Source organism: Scatophagus argus, chromosome 9, assembly GCF_020382885.2.
Source record: "Scatophagus argus isolate fScaArg1 chromosome 9, fScaArg1.pri, whole genome shotgun sequence".
Lineage (NCBI taxonomy): Eukaryota > Metazoa > Chordata > Actinopteri > Scatophagidae > Scatophagus > Scatophagus argus.
In genome coordinates, this window is record NC_058501.1 from 9,747,872 (window position 1) to 9,771,357 (window position 23,486).

At 39.0% G+C, this 23,486-nt stretch overlaps 2 protein-coding genes across 3 annotated transcripts in view; one reads left to right on the forward strand and one right to left on the reverse strand.

Annotated features, from left to right (window-relative positions):
- triob (trio Rho guanine nucleotide exchange factor b) overlaps positions 1–5,748 on the reverse strand; it is a 99,127-nt gene extending 93,379 nt beyond the window's left edge. For both annotated transcript variants that reach the window (XM_046398768.1, XM_046398765.1), the window contains exon 1: positions 5,433–5,748. In XM_046398768.1, coding sequence (XP_046254724.1) covers positions 5,433–5,502 — 70 coding nt within the window. In that variant the 5' untranslated portion in view covers positions 5,503–5,748. The remainder of the gene's footprint in view (positions 1–5,432) is intronic.
- A 1,656-nt stretch (positions 5,749–7,404) lies between these two features.
- The window catches only part of dnah5 (dynein, axonemal, heavy chain 5), a 90,255-nt gene continuing 74,173 nt past the window's right edge, over positions 7,405–23,486 (forward strand). The window contains exons 1-12 of the mRNA XM_046400866.1: positions 7,405–7,517; positions 16,005–16,139; positions 16,494–16,578; positions 17,333–17,526; positions 19,101–19,319; positions 19,660–19,797; positions 20,323–20,499; positions 20,685–20,798; positions 20,962–21,069; positions 21,568–21,684; positions 21,836–22,051; positions 23,310–23,417. Coding sequence (XP_046256822.1) covers positions 7,428–7,517; positions 16,005–16,139; positions 16,494–16,578; positions 17,333–17,526; positions 19,101–19,319; positions 19,660–19,797; positions 20,323–20,499; positions 20,685–20,798; positions 20,962–21,069; positions 21,568–21,684; positions 21,836–22,051; positions 23,310–23,417 — 1,701 coding nt within the window. The 5' untranslated portion in view covers positions 7,405–7,427. The remainder of the gene's footprint in view (positions 7,518–16,004; positions 16,140–16,493; positions 16,579–17,332; positions 17,527–19,100; positions 19,320–19,659; positions 19,798–20,322; positions 20,500–20,684; positions 20,799–20,961; positions 21,070–21,567; positions 21,685–21,835; positions 22,052–23,309; positions 23,418–23,486) is intronic.

The window sequence follows — 23,486 nt, forward strand, 5'->3', positions numbered from 1 at the left end:
CTTGTGCTTGTGTCCTTATATTTAAAGCAAACACTCTTTTTTGAAAGGCAAACCTAAACGTTGTGACTCTCAGCTGTACCAATCCGCATCATGATGACATATTTTTTAGATGGATTTGCACAAACTGTTTCATTGTGTTACTTTGTGATGTATTGAGACATACTGTTGTATTGGAATGCTGATAAAGCTTTATCATGCTGATCGCAGAAGAAGGTGCCAGCAGTCCTGCTAGTGAACTCATATTCTGACCAGCAGAATGCAAAGAAGCCAAGCTAACTTGTCAGTATATTTTGAATATAACTTTATTGTTAATGCATTACTTGCTACGTAACAGTTCATTATCCTTATCCTGTGTGTCTTATCATGGACATAGATGTTGTAAATATTTGTTTTACAATAACTTTACAGATCTCTATGTCCTTCAAAAGAGTCCTCTCTTTCTTCCTTCAGTTAAATCAGTGACATAGTCAACTGTGCACGCTAGCCCAGGCGATTTAGCAGTGCAGGCAATGCCAATCCAAGCTTATAGTCTTTAACTCTGACCAACTGCCAATTAGGCTACCCCTGGATGAAACCTCATGGAGAGCATAGTAGCCTACATTTTGCAGGGTGTGCTCCACCCAAGTCCCAGCTCTATAATTTGCTGAGTGAAGGCTTGTTTGTCCCTCTAAGTATGTCATGTCCTCTCTTTCTGAATCTCCCTCTCTTTTTCCTCTATATTTTCATTTGCTTTCCCTTTCTTTATTATGCCTCCTTCCTCTCCTCTCTCTATTTGTCTTTGCCTTCCCATCCTCTTTTTTCTGTCTATCAGTAATGTTTACCATGCATCACATGCTTTAGGATGCATACTGCATGGCCTGTTGAAATCTTCTTCCTCATCTGCATGATTATATAAGATTTCTGCTTGAGTATGCAAAATAACATTAGGTAATTATGCTTTCATCGACTATGACTGTGCTTGAAGAAAATGAAGAATCATCACTCTGTGATTTAGCTCTCATTACAGACTAGACTGGCACAGGTCACTAGGTTCACTTTTGACAGAGGGAAATGGCTCACTGCATTGTCAGTACTGACACTGCCACTGTTGATGCTCAAGTCTTATTTTTATACTCAAGATGCACTGAAATAAACAACAACAAAAAGTATTTGTGTTTATTTAATTATTTAATTTGCTTTTAGTCTTAATTTCTAGGCCAACTAAAAAGTCAAACTTGAAAAACATGGGGGTTTCCAAACTGTTAAAGCAATACAAGTCTGTATGTTGAATTATTCTCAACATACCTTCAGTGATAAAGCAGAGATGATCACTTACGCTACTACCTATCAATTATTCTCCCGGCATTAAACAAATCTATTATTTAACAGTGTAGTCTGTCAAGACACTCATACATGTAAAGCTGAAAGCCTGCCTGCTTTAGTAACGAATAGAATGGAAGCCAGTTTTATGTGATAAACAATATACCTTTACAACAACCCTTAGCCCTGTACTCCATGGGTGTAGTGACTGATGAGCACTGTCTTATGACCAGTGAAGTTATTATTAGGGATACAGCCCCTTGTTTTGACAGTTATTTAATATTATTCCAGCATACAGTACATCTGGTTTCTTTATGTCAATTAGATTTCATTCACAGTACAGTTCTGTAATGCTATTGCACAGGCCCAGATAACTTCATTACACATCACTCAAGAGACTATCTGTACTATAGTGCAAATGTTATTTTTGGTTTTGCAAAGATGGCTCTCTCTATAGTGCTCCAACATGTTAGACAGCAGTGAACCTAAAGATGTAATGCATCACAGTAGTGACAGTGACCAAAGTTAATGGCTGTGTCATGAAGATATTATAAGAAAGAGACAGCAGTTCATGCTTTTCAACTGGCAACACATTGTCAGCAGTAAGAATGTCTTTATCTGGTTTTGATAGCCCTGCAAATTGACTTGGGTTTAGATTATGAACCAATTTTGTACTGTTTCATGTACTGACCAATTCACTTTGCTAGTGAGTGCAATTTTAAACACAGAACACCAATATTTGCACTTCAGATGACGATGGAATGTGACTGCATAAGACTGTGATGTGTAAGAAGTTCTTACAGAGGACAGACCCAGATCAGCACACTGCAAAATTTCTTGGTCATGCATGCAAAATCATTATGTATAAGTGGTATAAGTCAAGCCAGATAAAAGATAAAGCCAAAGCTCTAAATTATGGACCTTTTATTTTATTTTTTTTATTAATACCTACAATTTAGGAGGGAAATCCAAGTAGATCTTCTAAAAGAGCAAGGAGAGCGCTTGCCTTATAGACAGTGAATCAAACCCAGACTTACAACATTAACATATCACCCAAATATTCTAGCTACGTGAATTTCCTCTGTTCATACCAGTGCTTCTGGAAGATATTTGACAATAATATACCACAACTACAAGATTCATCCTAATGTAGATCTTGACTGTTTCACAATTCGACCAACCTCTAGTTATAAGCATACCAAATATTTAAAGTTCACCAGGGATATATTGTGATGAAATGTGTTACACTGTGATGCAGTGTGTTACGGGGCAGTGATGCTTTACTTTTTACTTCATCTTTGACCAGTTGCAACAATTTCGGGATAAGACTTTAAGTCATGGGATGAGCAACCTGGGAGAGTGACTCAGCAGCTGAGCTGTGATCCACGGCATCAGTGTGGGACTCAGAGATGGAGCTCCATCTGCTCACTAAAAACAATCAAGCAGAGAGGAACCTCATTTTCAAGGGCTGACGATAATATTATCCATTAAGGTGAAGAAATTAAAAAACTAGAGCAGGAACAAAGATTGATACTTGACGAAAGCTGATTTTTTTTTTTTGTTTAATCATCCCAACTATAGGTCAGTTTTGTATCTGCAAACTTAGATTTGGTTATCCAGCCAGCCAGGTAGTTAGTCTCGCTGTGTGTCCAATGTAAGTCATCCCCTTTGCCAGTGTTCAAACCGCTCCAACAGCCAGTCAGTCACTTTTGACCTGCATCCAGAGCCCCAGAAAAGCAAAACACACTCTCTCTCCCTCTCTCTCTCTCTCTCTCTCTCACACACACACACACCAAGCCTCAGAAATAAAATGCTTGGGCTCAACTAGGATGAGCAGCTGTGTGCCAAGATTTCAACATGCAACAAGCTGGCAGCAATTAGGAAGCCTGCTGGAGAGGCTACAGGCAGCAGGATGGCCATTACTACTGGTCCTTCACTCCTGGAACTACAGGAAAGACTGGGATACATGCATGTATGAACAAAATACTGACTGATATATCAAAGCATGTTCAGATAAATTGCAGATGTGTATATGTGATTGGTACTTCAGAGTAAAACAAAAAGTTTTTCAGTGTTAGATTGATGAAATGAATGAGATCATGTATGAATGAACTAAATAAATGACATGAAATGATGAAAATATTAAAGTTTGCGAAATGAATGACCAAACGAGGGGAGGTACAGTTCATGTACATGTACTGGCTTGCAATTCATTCATTTCATTAAACAATCAGTCTAATCTAAGCTGGAGACAAACAGTATCCAATTATTATTCACTCAGCATTCTGTGCTATTCTCCCTTTTAACAACACATAAACTATTTTCCACACTTTCTCTTCATAATAGTCTCCTATAAAAGTTTCCTGGGGCTATAACCTATTTCTGTCTCCATCATGAATACTGTATGAACTACATTTGCCACTACATAAACATCCAAGTAGTCCAACTTCATAGTGAGCCAACTTTCCAGCCTGATACAACACAGCTATAGGAAAATATATTGGAAGAAATCCAGCCAACCATAAGAAAGACTGTAGCATTTGAATACAATCCATTTTGACAACATTCCTAACCGTCTGACCAGCAGAGGCAATTCTGGGCAAATGTCCCTTGTTTACAGATTGTTTACAAAAAAGTATGAAGTAAGCCTATGAATGTGTATGCACGTGCAATGTCTGCTGAGCTTATTGATTCTTATGGACTCAGAGGGACACTTGTAAATGTTGTCTGTGTGTGTTCCTGGTGTTCCTGCATGTGTACAATCTGGGGAGGTGGTGAACAGCAGACCCCAAGGCACCAGGTGTCACAGTGAGAAACAGCTGAGAGAGAGAGAGACAGCTGCTTCTTCTAGTGTGTGTCAGAGGTGGTCCTGCTCTTATGGTGGCAACATCTTTCCCAACACTATTCTGTTGTTCTTTTGCTTTCAAATGTACCTTTCCAAAAGCTGGAATAGCAGTCCCTGCCTTTCTGAAGAGGTACCTCATAAAGTTAGAACAACTGTGGGCTTGACTGTGGGTTAATATGCAGGAGGGTGTTAGCTAGAATAACAAAACAATGGCTAATCTCAACTCACAATGTGGCAAAGTTTCAACTCTAAAATGTGCCATACAGTGCTTCCACACCCTTGCAAATGCCTATTATACAGGGTGCACAAGCCAAAACAGACCACAGGTTGATGAGTAAAACATGATGATATGTGTTCAGAAAGATAAATGCCAATACCGCAGCAAAATATACCTTCCTATGGGAATGGGACGTACACCATTACATTACAAAGTTAGTATGTGACTAGACAGGTAAGTAAACATTACCATTGGAGATAAGTAGCTCGAGTAGTGAAATGATACCTTGCACCTACAACTATACATCAGATGATGTTTCACACATGCACTACCAAAACAAAATACATGACAAAAGTCCCCCTGTCTTTTTATTTGGCTGATGTCACATACCGGTGCAGGTCCCTACAAGACCTGTAAAAGGTGTTTATGTTTAGATGCAGGTTGATAAGAAGGCAGGCCTATCCTTATTTGTTAGGTTGATGCCATCATATCAGTCAGGCCCACTGCGTAGAGTGCAACCTATTGCCCATACGTGCGTCCACGGCCTAGCCCCTATCAGTGCATCAGATCTGAGAGACCTGGGTTCAGAGTGATGCATTAATCCACAGGATTGTTGAATTTACATGCACCTGAATACGGAAACTAAAATAAAAACAAAAAAATATTAGACCCACAATCAGGGGGGTGCGTGATGGATACCCGGAACGTCGAAATACCCTTACGGCCCGAGAGACTACTGTGGTCGAGCTGTAACCATCCACACCTTGTAACCTACTTAGTCCAAATCAAAATAGGGTCACTGACTATTAATCTAAAGCACATATTATAGCAGCTGCTATTCAAGCTGTTGTCATCAAATCCTGCAGAACGACAAGTAAGTGGACTAAAATGAGGTAAATGACTACAAGCCGTGCGCATCTCTCCGGCACGTCAGACGCGCAGTACGCATCTCGCCCATGAAAGCCGTCAGTTTTTTGTCCTTTTTGGCGACAATGTGGCAGACCACCAGTGATCACACCGACAGCTGTAGTGTAGCTCTGCCAGAGCCAGACTCGCCCCTTCCCGACTTACCGGATTTGAAAAACGCCGCTATGTCTGCCGCGTCCTTCGCAGCCTCATCTAGTCCCTCTCCTGCGCTCATGGCTGTGGTCGCTTATGCAGAAATAGCGATAAATATCCTCAAAGGGTTTTGTTGTTGCAATAATTATTTATTAGAGAAAGCGGATCCTTTCGCCTTTCATTGAAGCAGATCCGGTCATACAGTCTGTGCTCCCTTCATTAAGCAAGAGACCTCCTCCTCCATTTTGGCCGAGAAGGGAAAATTCTGGCGACCGATCGGCGGCGCTCCCGAGTTGGGACGTGAGGGCGAGGAGGAGGAGGAGGAGGAAGAGGGGTGACAGTGAGAGAAGGCGGAGGTAAAAGAGGAGGGGAGGAGGACCGAGGGCGGAGGGCTATTCCGCTTCGAGTGGTGGGTGGGGGTGGGATATCCTGGGATTCCGTTTCGGGGGTTTTGGTGCATTGTGCGCCACTCAAATTTAGTGTGCGCCACAGCACACCAGCAGCGCCCGGCGTCACTCACTGCGGTGCTGATGCGGGCTGCGTGGGAGTCCTTCTTCAGGATTGCATGTCTTAATGGCTGGAGCACAGATGTTATGGGAGGTGTCATAACAACAAAACATCATGCATATCTCTGCTTTTTTCCTCTACGTGTAGCAGTAGCAGTGGTCTGGTGGTCCTTCTCACATTTAATCTCATTATATAGGCCCTTATAGCCTTGCTGGTTTAATGTTCTCATGAGGTCACTGAGTTCTGGTACGGCATCATTTAGTGACCTAGCAGTTATGATTGCACTTGTTCATCAGAGTAGCCTTCTATGTAAGTAATGACTAATTACGTGTCGTCAGTGTTTAGCAGGGAGAAAATAACGACGAGGAGGAAGGATTATTTAATTCTCTCTTCATCTCCCAGAGATGAAGATGATGCTACACGATGAGGTCATTTGCCCCACAAATCTAACCCAGTTCTCTGTGACAGCTGCAGCTCAGTCCCTTTAACAAGAACAATGCTGCCATCTAGGGGTCGCCTTCACTGATTGCTCTGGGAAGGTCAGCAACTCTTCCTTGGTGACCTATCAGTGAGAAGAAACATGGACTAAGGAAACGACTAATGAAACATGAGCCCGAAAAGAGGAAATAATTGGATTGGTCTACCTCACCACCTGGTCTCTGACATCATCAGTCTCACTGATTGCAACGCAATACTCTGCAGGCACACCTGATAAGTAAGCTATTTATTAAACTAGCTGTTAATGATTTTCAAGTAAAATGGAAAGCAAATAGTGTTTTAACTGTTGGTGTGTATACTATAGCCGTGTAACGACGTACAACTTAATTATTTCCAACAAATAATACAAGGACATTTGTGAAAACAAGCTAGAACACTAGCTAATTGGTAAGCGTGTATCTGCAAATCCTTTTTTGCCCGTCGGATAGAAAAAAAAACTGTCTTGTTAACCACGTTTAGCAGCCAGCCTGAACACTTAAGAAGGAGCAGTTCGGTCTTTCAGAGAAATAGCCCATAAAATTGCCATGGCTTTAAACAAATGTCTACATAAAACAAGCAAAGCAAATAGCCAAATAGTGAAAAAAACAAAAACAAAACAAAACAGCTTTCCTGATCCAAATATGGTCACCGACATGGCGCTGAACGCCACGCTTCGTTTGTTATCGTGTTTCTGTCCGTGCTGTCAACTCTTCATGCAACTATTTCTTTATTTATTTAGAAACTCTTCTGTGTTAGGAAATAGCATCTAAATAAATAGTCTACACCTCCCGTGGGACCAACCCACTAGCCCTTTGATAAATGTCTCGTTACCTTGGAAACCACTAACAACATAGACTATCACGGCTTTGAAAACGTGTTTTGCAGAAGGTCGGACGCTACAACCACGAAAACAAATGTGAGAAAGTTGTTCCCCTTAACAAAAAACAGCGGAGGAAAACGCGTTCTCGACGTGGATTAAAGTGGAAGTTTAGAGTCTGGTATCTGTGAAGGAATGTTGGAACAATGTCCTTTAGCTCTCGAATCACCAAAGTCAGCTACCGGAACAAACCCATCCAACCTTCTGTCCCGGTGGAGTCGCTCAAGGAGATGCAGGTTTGAGCCCAAATGATTGTAACAGATGGATGATAAACGTGACACTTTTTAAACGTGGGTAGATGCGGAAAATTCTCACCAGTGCATCCCCCATCCACCTGGAATGCAGAGCCTAAATTTCAACCCTAAGAATCCTATTTTTGACAATATGACTTTGAGAGAGAGAACTGTGAGTGTGGTAGCCTGATTTTAGATGATAGGTCTCCTATTTCAATCCAGTATTCTTTATTCATTTAAAATTATTTTGTGGTTTGATTCTGTGTAAAGAATCTGCATATTGACATAGGGTGGTTGTTGTTTTGATATCTCTAAAATCAGACTCAAATATCACTGGATTAGAAGTAGTTTTGTAGGTGTGCACAGTTGCCCAATTTACTTGAAACACTTTTACATTCAATCAGTCAGCACATTTGCAGTCAGACATTGCAGATCTTCCTTTCTTCCTTCTGATATTTTTATTATGATTATACATTTGATAATCTGAAAACATATGTTTTAGCATTTTTTAAGATTGTCAGGACATTGCCAGAACATGTACATGTATGAACTGATCAGATTTTGCATTTTCATTTGAACAAAATGTCACTCTTTGATCGCAGGGATACACAAGTTGAGAGGTTGGAGTGATTGTTTTTTAATTTGTGAATTTGTTTATTTAACATGGGCCTTCAACCAATCACTGTACCATAGGCTTTCTTTTTTTTTGTTTTTTAGCACAGCTAGGTGTGGCTAACTCAGAGAAGCATGTTATTTGGGTGAGTGAGACCTTACATCAGAATTCCCTTCCACTTGTCTTATGGGATGAAGGAAAATGATGGAATTAATTTGCACATCATTTCCAACTCAAGAACCTCTTTTAGCACTTTCAGTAATTGTTTTGAGGAACACTACAATGTTGCACACGCTGGCCTTTCAGCAGTATTAAAACATAAGCATAGCACAACCTGCTGTGTTGGTTGCATTATGAGCTTCAGTCCACTAGATGGTAGTGTATTGTTGCTGTACTATTTGAGGAGTCTCAGAGGCCAGATGTTGCACAACAATGTGTTCTGCATCATATGCTCTTTATTAGTATGGAACTGTGTCATTGTCAAAGTAGTTTAGTAAATACAGTGAGAAATTGTTTCAATCACAAAATCTTCATTTTTTGTGTGTGTTTAATTTAAAGCTGTTATCAAGTTAACTTGTTTAATTTGCCCAACTGCCTGAGATTCACCAATACCACCATCATAAAGACCGGGATAAAATGGAAGTAACTGGCGTATGGTTGTTATTTATTTGAGGGTTTTGGTTTTGTTCATGAGTGCAATCTGTTCTTTGTAATCAAGAATTGTGTAATACCTATTTGCAGTACATACATGTTTTGTTTTTAAGCATTAACTCCATTAAGCCCTTTGTTAGTGAAGTTCTTAAAGATTTGCCACCTGAATGGTCAGTCAGTCTGTTTGGTAAAAGTCAGTGTCTTAAAAATCTTTTTGCTAAGATCTACATGGTAGGATCTTCACTTGATGTGAAAGTCTGGTGTTTCACTGCAACTGCTGTCATTCTCTACCTGGAGATTTGAGTCATAGTCCTCACTGGACAGAGTCTGTACAGACCTACTTTTCATGACATGTTCAATGACAAGTTATTGGACAATTTATTTTATTGAGCTTAATTTTGCATTTGCACTCAGGAGTACTCAAACTCGACAGCAAAATCCGTTAAAGCAGAAATATTAAAAAAATGCAGATTCCTGAGAACTGTTTTGCCAGGACGTATCAGTGCTACAACCTGGTATAGTTTTTAAACCCATTTGTTTAAGCTCTCTGGGTCTGTAAGTGTGAGCTTCCTCTGGGAGAAACCTTTTTCTATCTTGCGCCCTCTCGTTCAGATATCACCTCCTTATCATTTATAATTTACAGTCACTCTCCTGTTTCATGCAGCTCAAAACCAGACAGTTCAGCTTAGAAAATCAGTCATGGCATTGTGAAAAATTGATGACCATACTGCTTTTAAATGCAAAGCTTCACAATCATTTCTTCAATATCAAACTGTCAGTCAGATTCTTGTGGAGAGAGCTGTGCTTCTTATCTGCTGGATGGCACAGTAAAAGCTAATGGAATTTAATATTAATTGGTGGAAGGTGTGTGTGTGTGTGTTTTCACCGGGTGAATGATTAGAGTCTCCCCAGTCGAGCTGCGGATTATTTTTGTTATAGTCTAATCTATCTCCTTTTTTTATGGTCATTCATTTTATGGTCCAGTGTGTAGGATTTCAATTTTTTCCATGAGTTTGTAGCGGCTTCTGTAGGGGAGGATGAGACGGAGTGTTCATTTGTTTGCAATCTGCAGCCACACTGCCAGCTGCCACTAAATCTTACACGCTGTCTTGTCTAATCCACAACCCCAATTTCCAAAAGTTTGGAAACTGTGTAAAACATAAATAAAAACACAACACAAAGTTTCCAAAGTGTTCCTGAACCCTGTAGAAATATCTTTACACAGCCATGTGTTTCGCAAAGTAGTGAATCTCCGCCTATTCTTGTTTGTGAACAACTGAGTCTTTTGAGGATTCACATATTTCATATTAAATCCTGATACTAGCACCTGTTGCCAGTGAGCCTGTTTACCTGTGAAATGTTCCAAACAGGTGTTTTGTTTTTGTTGTTGAGCAGTGCACAACTTTCCCAGTCTTTCATTGCTCCTTTCCTTACTTGTTTGAAATGTGTTGCTGGCATCAAATTCAAAATAAACATATATTTCTAAAAATGAAGTTAATGAGGTAAAGCATTAAATATATTGCCTCTGTGCTGTTTTTAATTGAGTATATGTAAGGAGTAACAAATTATTAATTTGCGCTGACATACAATAGGCAGAGGTACTAGAAATAGGTACTAGAAAGCCAGATAAACCACTGGTGCATTATGACCTGTTATGTTATAGTTAGAGCTTGTTAGAATAATAAAAGCACAATGCAGATGCTTTACAAATGCTACCATTATATTCTTAGCCTTTGAAGCTGTCGCTACCTAGTATCAGTCAGTTAGAATACAATGGTAATGCATATAGTAACCATGGTGTTAATTTTGTGAAACCTGATGACCTTTAAGTGGTTGACAACTGTCTAGTTGCAATGTAATTTTTTAAAATTTACTATGCACCATACATTTTATCTGTTTGCTTTCGAGTGTGTGTGTGTTTATGTGTAAATGTTACCCACCGCACTCTAATATACCAACAAACCTTTGCACCCCCATCCTCACTCCCAACCCCTTTGTTGTAATAGAATTGTAAGGTGAGAGCAGGACCTTGATAATTACCTTGCGGATGGATGGTCATCCAACACCACATTATCTAGTTAGCAGTCCCCTTTTGAGAGCGACATATAATTTCAGGGCTGTAACCTTTCTCACATGGCAAATAAGAAGGCTGATTGCTCACATGCTGTAGCAAAGCCACTCGTTCTTTGTCTTGTTGTCTTTGTTGGAAACTGTAATTCTCTAATGTCATGAAAAGTGAAGCTAATTATGGTGGAATGAGCTGAAAAGAAGTGTCAGACTGAAAAGCTGGTGACGATGCTGCATTTTAAACCAGACTATCAAAACAAGGTAAGGTGACCCAAGAGTTCTGAAGTTACAGACAACTTGGCTTCATGTCTGTCTGCTTTGGTCGGTGTAATTCATCATTAATGTGTTAGGATTCAGTAAACAGCTGAAGTGTTTGTATCAAAATTTGTCTGGTCAAAAGGTTCAAGAAGTGCAAACCAAGAGAAAATGAAAGCCTCTTTGTAAATGTTTTAGTGTGCTGCAGGCTTCATCTGGTATATTTATTGCAGCAAGATACATCAACCAGTGAAGAAGTTGCACTTTTTCCCTGAATGTGCTTCATGCAATAGATTACCAAAGAAAAGTAATTTGAAATACCCGGAACATTTATAGAGATCATTTAAATGGAAATGTTTGGATAAAAATAACATCAGAGCTGTTTTCTGTATTTGTAGTTACTGCCACTTTAAAAAAAACATTCATGAATTATACGTTTGACACAACATTTAGTTTAAATATAATGCAAGTTGTAATATTGCTGGGATAATTTAACTTCTCTGTCACCATCCAAACACAATTTTAACACACACAAAAAAAATGCAATTAGCGAATTTATGCACTTAATAGGTAGAGATGACAATGTTATGTCACATCAGTTTTCCCGGCTTTCCTGGCTTTTTCAGGGTTTTGGTCTTATAATGCTGTGCTGTCAAATGTCAGAAAACACGGAAGTGAACGTTAGGCTGAAAAATGACTGGAGTTAGTTTTTATGTTCTGAAAATGAACACTAAGTTTCTTGATCTTCACAAAAAAGTAGACTTGAGTTGCACATTTTCCTGGAAAAGCTACTAATGAAAGTAAAAATCCTGACCATTCATTATAAATACAGTACCAGACTAATATTGGCATGTTATATTGCTGTTGTGTCTTAGAACATTCACGTATCCCCGCATTTTGATGATTTGAGTTGATTCTATAGCCACTGATGTTTTAACGAACACGATTCATGTGGTCTGTGGTAAGATAAGACAGGCCTTATTAGGTGATATTGCGAGTCTAGAACCCACTTAGTTGCACTAGTTTTTCACATGCACAACTTTAGTGAAAATTAGCAGCTATGTTATAGCTTGCTACCCTTTCCCGTGGAGTGATAACCCAAGGTGTGTGGCCAAATGTGTGTCTGCCCGTGTTTATGGGTGAACACTCCTGCACATGTACAGAAAGGGTTTGCATACAGAGCTGAAAGTGTTGCTTTCTTATTTGCGTCTTTACCTGTGTTCAGAAGGATTTTAATTTGCAAGTAAGTCTTTGATTGCACCAGTGTGTATATCTTAAAAACTACTCATGTCTTTCATTTTGTATGAATCAGTCATTGAACATGTCTATCCTCACCGCAGCTGAAAGCTCATACACCACTGACAGGAATGGCCATTAAACATAAAGCCAACATGGCTTCAGCTCACCTGTCTCGGTGATCACCACTGACAACTTGATAGGGCTTGTCCCTTCCAGGGTGAGAGTATACAGCTCCTCTGTGTACGTGTAGATGAGAAGATATAGGAGGGTTTGAGTCGCACGGGCGAGGAGCTGTCATGTCGCAGGTGTTTAGCAAGCAGCTCTGGAAACAAACAGTTTCCAAGGTCATTCAGGTAAGAGAAATCATGCAGCACTGCTGTTGTGTTTGTTGTGGAGTCATTTGGGGGTTCTGTCTCATTTTAGTGAATCCATCCACACAATTCTCATGTGTGATGCCAAGCACTAGCTATGATGGCCTCTTTCATTTACTACAGTGTAATTTGAAATTAAATGAACAAAAACTATCCACACCTTCTGTGTTGACTTTGACTGTGTGTGGTATTTCTGTTCCCCAGAAGGTTTGGATTCAAAATGACTAAACCCTTTTCTGTATTTATTTGAGGTTTGGCAGTCCACTGAAAACATTTTGATTTTTTTTTTTTTTTTTTTTTTTATAATAAGTATTGGACATATTATCAGACAGCGTTCCTGCCAGAGTGTCCTCCTGTACACTTCTTGTCACAGCTGTTTTCTTTTTAATTCCAAAAGCCATAGTTTGTTTATTATAGGGATTGTCAGTCTCGCCATAGCTTATCTCTAGATGGGGCTTTGTTTGCTTCTGAAAGCTATTAATGTAGCTGTTGTCTGTCAGTGCTGGCTTTTGTGTTATTGGAATAACTAAATGTGGTTCACTGCATGTGCCTGTCTGTCACTGTTGGAGCCTGTTATTGTTGGCTAGTGTAGTTTGTGTATTTGTGTATGGCATTCAGTGGTGACTTAGTCTGTTTGTTTGAATAATCTGTACGACACTGCATTGTGTCTGTAATGTTTGTCTCTAGGCTGAAGGCTGAGCTGGTTGTTCATCCAAATTGGAATAAAGGCAGACAGAAGGTGTGAACCGCTTGGTTGCTCAGCAACTGGTCGCTTGGCGTGCTTTTTTTATGGTTGACCTGTGATGTCAGTGTTTGCGTGTATCTCCAGAGATTGAGGTTGTTTTGATTCATTGTTAGTTTTGCAGTTCTTTAATTAAACTTGCTTTATTAATATAAAAATAAATCTCTATATTGTGACATTTTTGAAAGTGAAAATACATTTTGAAGCATCATGTTTTTGTTTCGAGACTTGAAATTGAATTCGCCCTCTCAGCAATGCAGATTGTTTCTCATTTAAAGAGTGATATATGAAGATCATTGATCTTAAAGTGAGATCGCTTGTCTAGAAATGGTCACATGAGTCCGGTGCTCTGATGTTCTCCATGGGAGCTTACAATAGATGTCTGTTCAACCATTTAAGATAAGCTTGAAAGGAGTGAAATTAAACAGAACACTGATTCCACAACAAAAAGTCTGTTTACATTAAGTATTTGTCATGTGTTCATTGATTGAACTGTATTTTACTACTTTATTGGTGCTTGTAAAATATTACCATGATTTGAAAGAAAGTTAATGATTCTGTAATGTCATTTTGGGGTCGCTTCCTGGTATATTGCAGGTGGTCGCTATTTGTGCTCTTTAGAAAAATGTTATTTGTCTAGTTTCACAACACAAACTTGAGTGTCACTATGGTTATTGTTTGAACTCTTTTAAATCTGTGGATGGGCTAATGCATAACTGCTCTCACTAACCCTGTTGACAGTTTGTGAGGTTGTCATGCTTCACCTCACTCTGGCTTTGCATAACCAACCCCCCAGGCTCTGACTAACAGCAATCAATACCTTGACTCTTAACTACCCTGACTTGTGGAATTGTCTTTTCTCTCTTCATATCATCCTGCCTCCTGCTCTCCTTTCTTGTCCTTTCTTCCTCCACATATTTGCCTCTTCCTCCCAATTCTTACACATCCTTCTTTCCTTTTATATTTTTTCCATCACTACCAGTCATGCACTTAAATCTCTTTGTTGTTTTTGGGATTCACTCAGTTTCATCTTTTTATTCATGTCTCAACATTGTGTCTGTTTTTGCCTATGTATACAGCTCTTTCTTCCTCCAGAGCTTTGTCTATCAAACCGTCCTTACCATCTTTTAGATTCAGCATCTTTCCTCTTCATGTTCCTTTCAAGGTTTTATTCAGACTTCTATCTGATCTAAAACTGTAAAATCTATTCTCTCCAATCCCATTCTCATTACAGCCCATGTTAAAGGAGCATGGGGCTTTGTTCCACTGCAGACTTTCAGCATTTCGTTCAGTTTCAGTTGCCAAGAAAAAAATGTTTACGCATAAGGCTACACTACATTGAAATCACTGTTCTGTGAAGTACAGACAACCACATGCATGTTTACCTCAAAAACAAAGGATGGGAGAGGAGATAAAGGAAGAACATGATTAGAGAAGCACTTGATCACTTAATATGTCATTTTCAATGTTAAAATTTGATCCAGTCGTTAACAATTGTCTAAACAGACTGGTGAAAGAGCTAGATCTCAAGTGTTCTATTTTTGGCATGGCCGGTCGCAGTAGGATGTTTCCTGCTTGGTTGTAGAAAAGGGGCCTTTAAAAGATGGCCTGACCGTGGTGACGTCAATGCAAAAAGTATTTTAAGCCAGAAATAGCTATTCTCGTCATACCCTTTTTAAATTCTAGACTGACAAAAGGAAGGGTAAATGGGAGAATTTAAATGCACCCTGCAGCTGGCACACCATGCAACACCAGGTTTCATATAATTTATTAGCTAACCTTGTTCCTGTGTTACTGAGCAGTGTAACCTGGCAACGCAGGTTGATTCTAGGCTGTTACTGTCCCAACATCCTAAACATGAGCCACGGCTTGTTGTAAACTGGTTGTGTTGTTGTTTAATCTTATGTAAGAAATCCCAATTGTGTTTGTATGGCTGTGAAGACTGTCACAGAAGAGAAATGGAAGCTTTCCTCAACAGTAGAACATGAAAATAGAGTCTGATGCAATACTGACATCTGTTTTGGACGTTTTCTGTCATTCTTGCGTGGGGCTACTATACACAAAGCAGAGAAAGGATACTGAGCTTTGACAGGATCCTGCAGATAATTCATCAACTATTTTTTTTACTTTTTCAACTGCTAATTCAGAGAAACAATACACATTTATTGTTCTTTGAGAGGACTTTCTATTTAAATGATGTCTGGACCACAGGAGAGTCACCTTCAGTCACCTGTTTTTACCAACCTCATCAATACTCACCAAGTACATGAAATATGGTTGAACGACTGTGCTCTGTGCAGTCATATGATATCTTAACTTGTTATGTGCTCCTCTTGTGGAAAAATTACAACACCAAACTATATTATTGCTTTATCATGAGCAAACAAAGCTGAGCTGAATTCGGCTTTTTCTTTTGGTCAATTCAGAATGTCAATTTTAATGTAATTCAACCCTCAATCAGTACCAAAAAAGGATATATGTTGCATTTTTAATCAATTTAAAAGTAATGACACTCGGGTGTTAATGTAAAATTCTCTGTACATTTTGTTCAGCAAAAGTTGAAAGAGGAACGTGAAGCTAAGCGGGCCCAGCTGGATGGCAGACATGACTATGTCCTCAGCATTGTGGCTTCATGTCTGGGGCTGGAGAAGGCTGATGTGGAAGATGCCATACTTGAGGGGAGTCAGGTACTCTGTATTCATACAATTTAACACAGAAATGTGTGGGGTTTTTTTTGTTTTTTTTTTTAGAAATCACAGCAACCTGACTAATTAAAACAAATATGTGTGGCAGAATTGCAAGACATGATGAATTTATATTTTTACTGAAACACAATTACTGCAACTTCTATTTTCTTGTAATCATTTCAGCTTGGAGAATAGGAATTGGTCTGGCATATTTGGGTTAAGTTTTGAGTATTGGTAATTGTTCAAAGTTTGATTGTGGTTACACTGAGTGAGCCTGCTTGGGAGCTGCACAACTATGTGGCTACACGGTGTTTCTCACATTTTGTCTGATCATTTTCTTGTCATCTTTGACAGATTGACCGCGTGGAGCAATTCTTTGTGGCTGAGGGTCTTCCACACCTCATGTTCTACTATCAGGATACTGAGCCAACTGAAGCAGGTAACATGGGATAAATAACATGCCATAAATTAATGTTATGTATAGACTACATATTATTATTGGCAACACATCAAGTTTACATACTTTCCCTGTATGAACTAGCATACACTATATAGACACAAGTACCCAGACAGACCTCTTCATGGAGCTGTTTTTATTAGTCGGCATGGACCCCTAACTTCCAGTGATGAGAAATCTTAATGCTTCAACATACCAAGTGATTTTGGACAAGGCAGCAGTTTGGGGAAGGTCCTTTTCTATTTCAGCATGACTCTCCCCCAGTGCACAAAGTAAGGTCCATAAAGACATGGTTGGATCAGTTTGGTGTGGAAGAACTTGACTGGCCTGCACTGAGCCCTGACCTCAAAACCCATCAAACACCTTTGGGATAAACTGGAACGGAGGTTGTGAGTCAGGCCTTTTCTTCCAAAAGCAGTGCCTGACCTCACGATTGCTCTTCTGCATGACTGAAATTGCCACAGAAACACTCCAACATCCTGTGGAAAGCCTTTTCAGAAGAGTAGAAGCTGTTATAGCTGCAAAGCTGTCCATGCATTTAGAATGCAGTGTCATTGTAGTCCCAGTTGATGTAATGGTCAGGTGTCCCAATACTTTGTATAGTGTATGTTGGGTCGGAAACAACAATCACAGCAGTAATTAATATTGTCCAAAATCAGTTGTAATTTGATTCATATTCCTCAGTATCAGGATCAGTGGTAGTGGTAATGATACCTTGTACCGTTTCTATGCCCAGTTGTTGTTCCAGCAGCAACAGCAGCAGCAGCCGCCGCCTCTGTGCCCTCCCAGCTTGTTCCCCAGAAGCCTAGTCGCAGCAAGAAATCGAAAGTGTTTGTAACAGATGGGAGGGATGTGGCGCTGACCGGAGTGTGTGTCTTCTTCACCAGAGCCAACACCTCTAAGACAATCACGTCTGAAAATATACACAGAGTGAGTCACTTTTCAAAGTATTATTTGAAATGTAAGCTTGATATCATGATTTTCAGGGCAAGTAAAGGTTGGTCAAAAGTAACACTTGATAAAATGGCACTTAAATGATTAATTCATACAGACTGCTTCTTTCATTGTGGTGCAAGATCAATTTTCTTTAATGACAAAGGGTTATTTGACTCATTTTCTTTTGGCTTTGATTTCTCTTTTTGAGAACCCCCTATTGCCATTGAGACAATAGGGGGTTTGGCAAGAGCCCTCTGATACCACGGGCAGTTCTGGCTATTGATTCTCGTTGATCATCAGCTGTCAGCAGCAAAGCTAATCACCACCACTGATAACTGGGCATGTTTTGACTAGACAATTGCAGCAAGAGAAAGAGGCAGGTGCTTGTATGTGTGTGTGTGTGTGTGTGTGAGTTTGAATGTGACTGTGTGTTCATCACTACTGTATGAGTGTAACTGCTGTTCCAGAGAGCAGTGGAAAAGTAACACTGTATATTTGTCTTACCTAAGTAAAATAAATGAATGAAAAGTAGTAATTTTAATAACATTAAAATTAGTAAATAGATGGGCTAAATTCAAGACTTGCTGTGAAAATTTTAATGATGATCATGTCAGGAATTATTGGTTTGTATTTGTCCTCTGTTGTGGTTAGTGTACATTAGTGGGTGGTACATATAAACATCAAAAATTGGGAAGCGAAAACATCGAAAACATGGTGGAAATTCACAAAGCAATAAATTATTTGGTGCTATTGTGTTCCAACAGCAGAACATTTATAACTTAGCTTAACTGAAAAAACTTCCACCCATGGGGAGTGGTCTGTGGACTCAGAACCAAACCTGCAGTCCATCTACTTTCTGTGGTAGGGAAACCAGCCCTGCTTCCTGGGGTCCAGCTCCCATTTTGTTTAATAAGGACTCCAAAATGGCAAAAAATATCTGGGTATGTTTTGGACAGCCTCAGATGGATCTCTCTGCATTCCTAGAGAACGCACAGTACCTGTTACTGATACTACAGAAATTGGTCAGCTTGTGTGTGACCAACCATGATCTGCTCCAGTACAGTGCTCTCACAGGCTCACGGGGAGGTTTTGGGATGTTACTACAGCAGCACTGGCACATGCAGTTTTGCATGCGATCTCTTTTGAGGGACCTTCTAGTTGGTAGTCTGTATGTCCCCCATAGAGAGATACTAACAATAAAAAGAATAAAAAAAATAAAAGAATTATAAATAAAGAAGACTTCAGAGAGAATATCATCATAATCCCAGTCCTCTGATAGCATGAGTGGGATATTACACCAGTCTACCCTCCTTGTCTTGAGTGAGTAGGCTGTAGATTCATTAGAATGACCCATTTATGTTGTGTTCACCGTTTATGTAGGGAGAGTGTGTCCCTCTTCTGGACACCAGCGTCTGCCAACCAAATTTGGTTGATGTAATGAAATAGGAGCTTCTGAGGACTATGGGGTGTGTGAGACAGCTCACTCTATCAGAGAAGTTTTTAGTTTTAATATGTGTGCATGTTTGTGTGTGCATTTATCATATGTGTGCACTTTAACCTCTCTCTAGGACGTTAATTTCAATATGTTGGACACAACAGAGGTGGGGCTGTTAAAAAGTGTGGAGCAGTTGCTTTCTGAGATCTTCATTCCCACACTGAAGAAGATGAACCACGGCTGGGGGGACACGACCGGTCCACAGGCCCAGGCTGTCAAACAGGACTTCATATCATCATTGGACAGCTTTGTGTCTGTTTTGGCTGGAGCGCAAGAAAGCTTGCAAGAAAAGGTAAGAAGAGTCAGTTTAGTTTTCACTGAGTGAGTTAAATTCAGAACAGCTGTAAAATACCCATCTAAGAAACGAATGTGGCTTAACTTAGCAGTATGTAAGAGAATGATAATTTAATAATAATAATTTAATTTTTGTGCACTGATGAGATGTCACATCATTACCAGTAACACAAAAAAAATCAAAGTAAGTAGGTAAAGGCAGTAAGACAGTAAGACACAAAGATTTCTTGTCTGTCTTATAACTCTGAAATAACTATAAACTGTTTTGGCCACAGCCTCTACTTGTGTGAACACACAAAATAACACAAAAAAAAAAACATGTCTTGGCTTGCCTCCAGGTTACCTTGAAAGAGTGTGACACATTTGACCTGCGGATGCTGAAAGGCCCATCAGACTACATGGCAGCAGCAAACAGCTCAGAGACCACAGAAAAGATAGAAGCCTGCGTGAAAATCTGGATCAAACAGATAGAACAGGTGAGACTTGTTAGTTAATGGTAAGAACGTATCCTCAGACCTATCAAAATTCTTATTGTACATGTTGTTAGGCTTAAACCCACTGTGAGCTTGTGCTCCTATATGTTGTGTAAAGTAGCTTGCAACCAGATTTTGAAACACAATTTATTCTCAGGTTGAGGTTTGCTTGAAAGTTCTTTATCTGTGCATCTTCATCTGATAAATGGCACATTTATTTATCAGGTGAAGATGAACAGATAAATGTTTCAGTGGATCTATAAAAAAATATGCTAAAAATGTATGATCATACTGAGAAGTAGCAATGATAGAGACTTGCAGTTTTATCATATAATTTGACACATTTAATGTTTACTAGTCGTTTCTCACAGCTCAAACATTTAATGATCCAAATTAATTCACGGTACATCACGGATGCAATCCTAGCATAATAAAATAAACAACTGGAATATATCGGGAAAAGCACAGGGTAAACTGCAGAAGTGATGCTTAATCAGTGATTAGATATAAAGTACATCTGTTCTGCAGGTTCTAGCTGAGAGTGACCAGCTGAGAAAGGAGGCTGATGACCTTGGCCCTCGGGCTGAACTGGACCACTGGAAGAAACGAATGTCCCGTTTCAACTACCTTCTGGACCAGCTCAAGAGCCCTGATGTCAAAGCTGTGCTGGGTGTGCTCTTGATGGCTAAATCTAAACTCATAAAGGTCAGGCAAGACTTCTTGCTTTTGCTGCTTCATAAGACACTATTTTGATTCTGCCAATCTCCTCTGTCATACATGTCATCATATCTGTGTTCCAAGCTTGTTTTTCTTTCATATAAATTTTAAAGATGGTCACACTGGTGTGGCATAGTCTGACAGTAAATGCAATAAGGGTTTGATCTTTCTAGTCATGGAAGGAACTGGACATCAGGATTACTGATGCAGCCAATGAGGCCAAAGACAATGTCAAATACCTCTACAGTCTGGAGAAGTTTTGTGACCCTCTCTACAACAGTGACCCTGTAAGAAAAATACCAATACCAATATCAAGTGGTTTGCTGCATCAGATGCAAACAAAATTTACTCCATCAATTTTGAACTGTCTATAAGTAGAGAAAATTGCATGATGTGCATTGTGAATATATGTAAGTTGCACAAAGGGTCAAGCTTTAATTTCTGTTTTAGGTATCGATGGTGGATGCAATCCCAGGTCTGATTAATGCCATCAGGATGATTCACAGTATTTCTCGGTACTACAACACATCAGAAAAGATTACATCACTTTTTGTTAAGGTAAGGATATGTACTATTCCTCACAATATAAGACTGATAAAAAGGATTATATTGTAATCAGCAAAGGGTTTAAGCAAAGCAGTTTGCCTGCAGTCTGGATTTTGTCTTCATTTGAACCCTGTAATCTTTCATTTCTGTGCTTTTATGCATGAATAAATTTCACCACTAAAACATTCCATTTTTGCCTATTAAGGGCATTGTTACATTAACATAGAGTGTAAAACAAAAATTATGCATAAAAGGATTTGCAAAATTTCATTTCTAACATCCCAAAAACAAATTAGTGGCTCAATTTATCACAGAAGAGATGTGAACAGCATATAAAACATCAGAATGAATAATATTATCGCACTCAAACAAATTGTCCTTTTGACCTTTTGATGTCTTTGTTCATGATAATATGTGCACTAATATTTATCTACTTTAGCTACAAGTATGCCCTCAAGTTGTTTAGATCAATAAATGCACATCTTCTACCGTACCCATCAATATCTTCAGGTGACAAACCAAATGATCACAGCCTGCAAGGCCTACATCACTAATAACGGCTCAATATGGGACCAGCCTCAGCAAGTTGTAGTGGACAAAATCAAAGCTGCCATTCACTTAAACCAGGTACTGAATAATGCTTATTTGCAGAATAATATGTAATTTTTAATGTAAAGCACTCATCTCTTTGAGTTTGTCTGTGTTTACATTCTTGTTGAATATGTTTCTTTCTGCAACATACTACGGCTGTATTATTTTTTAAAATATTCCATTTCAGGAGTACCAGAAGTATTTCCACAAAACTAAGGAGAAGCTTGAACAGACTCCTTCAGAAAGACAGTTTGACTTCAGTGAGATGTACATTTTTGGAAAGTTTGACACTTTCCAGCGACGGCTCCACAAGATCCTTGAAATGTTCGGCACCATTTCCACCTACTCTGTCCTGCAGGACTCTAAGATAGAAGGACTGGAGACCATGGCTACAAGGTTTCAAGTGGGTATACTCTTATGTTATTATGTTATTGCTCTTGTACAACTACAACAGACCTGAAATCTATAAACTGTTGCTAGGCTAATGAGTTACACTGAGAATTAGTTTTATTGAATATGAAAAAATTACAAAGTAAATGTGAAAAAGAAACATTTGGAAGCCTGGATGCATAGAATTAATAATGAAAGAAAGGTATAGTTGAGTAGGAAGACATATTTTGACGAAGCATTTTTATATGTTGAGATAGTTGAGACATTAATTGTACAAATGGCAGTGCAGCTCAGGTGGAAGCAGTTCACAAAGAACTTAAGGTTGTCTTTTTCCTTGGTTTCTGGTTGTGTTAAAATAGTTCACAAATAGTTATATACATTTTAAAAAAATCATACCATTTCATAGAAAAGTAACATTTGAATTTCTTGCATCTTCTTGCATCACATTGTCTGATGAGTAGAAGATGTTTTCCTTTTGAGAGTACATTGACGTGAGCTGTTTGTTTGTTTCTGCTTCCTGGGATGAACAGACTGCAGAAATGCAGGGGAAATGGGAGGTAATTTCTCACTGTAGTCTTCAACTTGAAACACTGCATGACCCATTTTCATATTTGTTATCACACAGTGGTAAAATTCATAGATGTGAAATTTTACTACTGTACATATCACTTAATAACTATATAACAATACTAACAGCATGGAACATGAACAGAGAACCATTGCGTTATTAGTCGCTTTTATTTGCATTTATTTATGTTGTTCATGTTACTATCTCCAGTGACTTATTAGTAAATGTTTTGCATGCTGTCCAATTTACTTGCTGCATCAGACCTTTGATGGCCCAAGTAACCAAACCAAGCTGGATTAAAATAGATTGCAGACGTCTCCTTTTGTAGAAGCTAACAGTTAATTCTGCAGTATATACATAATATATGTCAAGCTTCACAATTTGGTTTTATATTTCCACAGTTATTATGCACTCTGTTTGTCTTTTGCTATTTTAAAACCCAAATTAACTCCCAGACTAAGACGATATCTTTTCAGTGTGATGTCAGTTGGAGCCCTGATGCATGGGTCAAGGAAATGGGATTAAAAGATTCAATTCAAGATAGAATAGTAGCAATATTTTCCAAATCAGGTTTGACTGCTGCAGAACATTGAGACTGATTTTTGAGAGGCTTTTAAACATTTAATTTAGAACAGATAAATATTTAAAAATAAAACTGCGTCTATGCATGTATGTACAACGCTTGTGTTTGTGTGTGTGATAGGCTATTGTGCTGAACATGAAGAAAAAACATTACAGTTTCCTCGACCAGAGAAGGACTGACTTTGATGTTGACTATGAGGAATTCTGCAAAAGCACCTCTGAGCTTCATGTAAGTTTAATATTGCAGACACACATGCTGAGAACCGTTTCATCAGGCAGTAAGTGAAAATACCTGTGC